This window comes from Anoplophora glabripennis, unplaced genomic scaffold (assembly GCF_000390285.2).
Source record: "Anoplophora glabripennis isolate ALB-LARVAE unplaced genomic scaffold, Agla_2.0 scaffold3285, whole genome shotgun sequence".
NCBI classification, from domain to species: Eukaryota; Metazoa; Arthropoda; class Insecta; order Coleoptera; family Cerambycidae; genus Anoplophora; species Anoplophora glabripennis.
This window is the reverse complement of record NW_019419365.1, coordinates 1-4521: the sequence shown is the minus strand read 5'-3', so window position 1 is coordinate 4521 and position 4521 is coordinate 1. Positions and strand designations below refer to the sequence as shown.

At 40.8% G+C, this 4521-nt stretch overlaps 1 protein-coding gene across 1 annotated transcript; it reads left to right on the top strand.

Moving 5' to 3' along the window:
- Positions 1–927: 927 nt before the first annotated feature.
- Positions 928–3802, top strand: LOC111692761 (ATP-citrate synthase-like). Its single transcript, XM_023456873.1, has 6 exons — positions 928–1044; positions 1137–1792; positions 1868–1995; positions 2055–2198; positions 3042–3227; positions 3286–3802. The coding sequence occupies exons 1-6, from the start codon at positions 943–945 to the stop codon at positions 3579–3581; spliced, it is 1512 nt and encodes a 503-aa protein (XP_023312641.1). The 5' UTR covers positions 928–942; the 3' UTR covers positions 3582–3802.
- The last annotated feature ends 719 nt before the right edge of the window (positions 3803–4521 follow it).

The window sequence follows — 4521 nt, the reverse complement described above, 5'->3', positions numbered from 1 at the left end:
TTCATTTCACTACATTGTTTTGAAACAAAAAGATTATCTAGAGAGGAGGATTTTCGTCCACATACATTTTTAAACCATCACCTTTTTTTAATTAAACAGTTATTCGACTTCAAATATGTTTCCAAATAAATGGGACTCGTCGCAATTTATTAAACTCTTAAAATGCTAATTTGTTGTAATCAATATTTAACATATGACATGTAATAAAAATAAACAGTACCAAATCAATAAAAATACCGAAGTATCATCTCTTCGCTCGCATCTATCGCCAAAAAGTGTTTTAAAACTGAGCTCTACTTTCCGTTTCACCTTCGGCACGGCCACAGTCCGAAAAAATTGCATCGGAATTGCCTCATTACGGGAAGCCTTTCTAAATGCCGCGAACCATGCCCGATAATTCCCAAACTACATCCACCAAAATTCGGCATTTAATATTTCAGCGGTGACGTAATGCCCATTCGTTGCTCGGAGGGAAGAGAAGTAGGCCTCCTCGTTCCGCAGCGGGCCGGTTCTTCAGGCGGCGTTGCCAGATTGACCCGAAATAAGCTCAATCTGTATTAATTTAATTCGTAACTCGTTTTCACATTTTTCTGTAAGCACTGAATCGTGAAAGCCGGCCCTGGTTCTTGAAAGTGAAAACTGTTTGTGGTTTTGAAACCTTTATAAGAGATTTTTGTGGATTTAAAAAAGGATTATGGAGTCCAGTCTATAAAAAGTTTAATGCATAAACAATAATTAGTATGTAAAATTGCACTACAAGCGACTTGATTTTTTTTTATGTCGGGAAAAACCTAAAAAAGTCGGGAAATTCTATATTACTTTTGAACTATGAACCCTGTTTTGTAACGTTTGATCGGCCTCTGCATTTATGGTACTTTTTCTCCAAAATACCATGTATAAATTTTAACTTCACTGGTTTTATTTGTATAATTACTTCAGTTTATGTTCAGAATTTATGTAAGATTTATAATTTTTCTTTTTTTTTTTTCTTTGAAGGAAAATATACCAAACCCAATAGAAATAAGACCTCACACTAGTAATAAGGTAATTCAAATTTTATTTCTTTTTCTTATGCGATTCGCTCCGACGTGATACGAATAACTCTGTTTCCATTATTTTTCTTTCATTTCACTTAGGGCGATTCGAAGTCGTCTCCGTTGTTCACCAACACCACCAAGTCGATAATCTGGGGCATGCAGAACCGCGCCATCCAGAGCATGCTGGATTTCGACTTTGTCTGCCGCAGGAACGAACCTAGCGTAGTGGCGATAATCTACCCGTTCACGGGCGACCACAAACAGAAGTTCTACTGGGGTCACAAAGAGATCTTGATCCCGGTGTATAAGCAAATGAAAGACGCCATGACGAAACATGCCGACGCCGACGTGCTGGTCAACTTCGCCTCGTTGCGTTCCGCCTATCAGAGCACCCTGGATACCTTGGAGTTTCCACAGATCAGGACTATCGCTATTATAGCGGAGGGGATCCCCGAGAATCTAACTAGGAAGCTCATCAAGCAAGCCGACCAGAAGAAGGTTACCATTATAGGCCCTGCGACGGTCGGCGGAGTGAAACCGGGCTGTTTTAAGATCGGTAACACGGGCGGCATGATGGACAACATCCTGCATTCGAAACTGTACAGACCGGGAAGCGTAGCTTACGTGTCGAGGTCGGGGGGGATGTCTAACGAACTCAACAATATCGTGTCCAAAGCGACGGACGGAGTTTATGAAGGCGTTGCGATCGGCGGGGACAGATATCCCGGGAGCACTTTCATCGACCACATCATGAGGTAATGAGCAATTTATTTGAAAATACGAAGGTAAAAATGGAATGGGACGTTGAATAAAAAACTTTTTTTTCTTAGGTATCAGGAAGACGAGAGCATTAAGATGATCGTGTTGTTGGGCGAAGTGGGCGGTACGGAGGAGTACGAAGTTTGCACGGCGATCGAGACGAAGCAGATCACGAAACCGCTCGTCGCTTGGTGTATAGGTCAGCGAGGCTCTTGTAAATAACGTGTTTTCGTGTATACTAACGGTGGCTGATTGTAGGTACCTGCGCTGGAATGTTCACATCCGAGGTCCAGTTCGGACACGCGGGTTCCTGCGCCAACTCGAACAAGGAGACGGCGAATGCGAAGAACGAGGCGCTCGCCACGGCTGGTGCCCATGTACCTGAATCTTTCGATTTCTTAGGTAATTATTATCGTACTACGTACGTTACAAGAATTAAGCATTAATTTTTCATGCTGTTACAAATCTGGTGATTCTGCTGATGATTTCGCCTAGTGTGACATTAGTAATGCTTTCTTAGCACTTACAGATTAGCAGGTCACTCTCTGCCGGTGGGTACAGAGCAATTATTTGGTCCAGTGGGCACTGAATCGCAATGACATTTACTTTGTAGGTTATATCTCGTCCACACTTGAAAAGTGAAACGCAAAGTAAATTTCGAACATCTTGAGGAAGCCCCGAATTTATCTAAATTAAAATTTTAGTTAATTATCACAATTTTTGAATTTTCAAAAAAAGTTATTTTCAAAATATTCTTATATCTGCTTTAAGTTGTGTTAAAACAAAACTCCAGTATGAAAAACACCTTGTACCAATATTTAATGCTTTACTTAATGGTATTTTTAACATGAAAGTGTTGAGTGTTAGCAAATAGGCAACCAGCAATACATTTTCTATAGATTTTATTACACAGTTTTTCCAAATTTGAATTAATGCACAAATAACAGACTTTCCTCCATTCTATCGCAGATTTTCTATAAAATGGAGTTAGTTTGAAAGTCAAATTATTTTTCGTTGTAAAGAAATTTGTAATTTGCTGTTTTTAAACAAGTAAATTACAAATTTCTCTACACTAAAAAGTAATTTGAGTTTGAAACTAACTCCATTTTATAGAAAATCTGTGTTAAAATGAAGGAAAGTCTGTTATTTGTGCATTGATTCATATTTAGACGAACTGTGTAATAAAATCTATAGAAAATGTATTGTTGGTTGCCTATTTGCTACAAAACACATTTTTCTTTCTAGGTGACGTAATACAAAACGTATACGAACACTTAGTCAAGCAGGGGCACATCGTGCCCGCCCCGGAGGTCCCGCCCCCAACCGTGCCCATGGACTACAACTGGGCCAGGGAGTTGGGCCTCATCCGTAAACCGGCCAGTTTCATGACTTCGATTTGCGACGAACGCGGCCAGGAATTGATTTACGCTGGTAGGAATCGAATAATTACCCCACGATTACGACGAACGACACATTATTTGTTTTTCAGGTATGCCCATATCCGACGTCCTACAGAAGAACGTCGGGATCGGCGGCGTAATTTCCCTGCTCTGGTTCCAGAGGTGCCTGCCCCCCTACTGCTGCAAATTCTTCGAGATGTGTCTGATGGTGACGGCCGATCACGGACCGGCCGTTTCTGGGGCCCATAACACGATCGTTTGTGCTCGTGCTGGCAAGGATCTGGTTTCCAGCTTAGTGTCGGGCCTGTTGACCATCGGAGATAGGTTCGGTGGGGCTCTGGACGGTGCCGCCAAGACGTTCAGCGAAGCCTACGATAAAGGTTAGTAATCCTACACTTTCTAAACCTCAATTCCTCTTCCTTCTCCTCCTCCTCCTCCGCAAATGATACAAATTTACACATTCACAGATTAGCAGGTCACTCTCTGCCAGTAGGTACAAAGTAAAGTTTTGTGTCAGTAGGCGTTGTGTACAATGACATTTAGGTACGCTTTTTTAGGTTATATCTCACTCACACTTAAATTCAAGGTTGATAATAGAAATTTTGTCACAAAATGGCGGGTGATCGCAGTACTTGATCAATCTAGGAACTTTATTTGGCATTTAGGGCATCTTTTGNAGCCACGCTAAATTACTAGATAATTACATATAACATTTATTTTAATAACTATTACCCTTTACTGGTTACGATATGAACAAATAATAATATCAACTAATAAATAATAATACGTATTATACCAACAACATACCCCGCCAAGGAATGCTCTGCACGGCACTGGCAAAGCGGCAAAGCTAAGTGATCCCGTGTACCATAGAAAAAAAATTATTTACGACCTAGTGGACCAATACAGGTTTCCTTTGATGACCAGCGCGTCGCCGTCAATTCTACATCGGTCGGACTAGTTTACCAATACCGGACTCGCCGAATTGCTATTCGAGTATAAATTACGAGACACATCATGGTCAAAGCATAAGAAGAAATTTCAGGAGAAGTGCATACGGTTCTGTGCTTTAAGATTGACAGGTTCCAATTGACATCGTAACAACTATAACTAATAACATGTGCAAGGTCTTCTCTGGATTTCTATTCTACGTAAATAATAATCCTTACAAAATTCTACTATAGTCACTACAAGTAAAATGCTTATAAACTGGACCACTGACTATTATCTACTGCTTCTAGCTTTCTTCTACTTTTCTTTGATATTGCTCTCGACAGAAGTAGGATTTCTCGATACTTCGGGGCGATCCGGCAACGCCGCCGTCA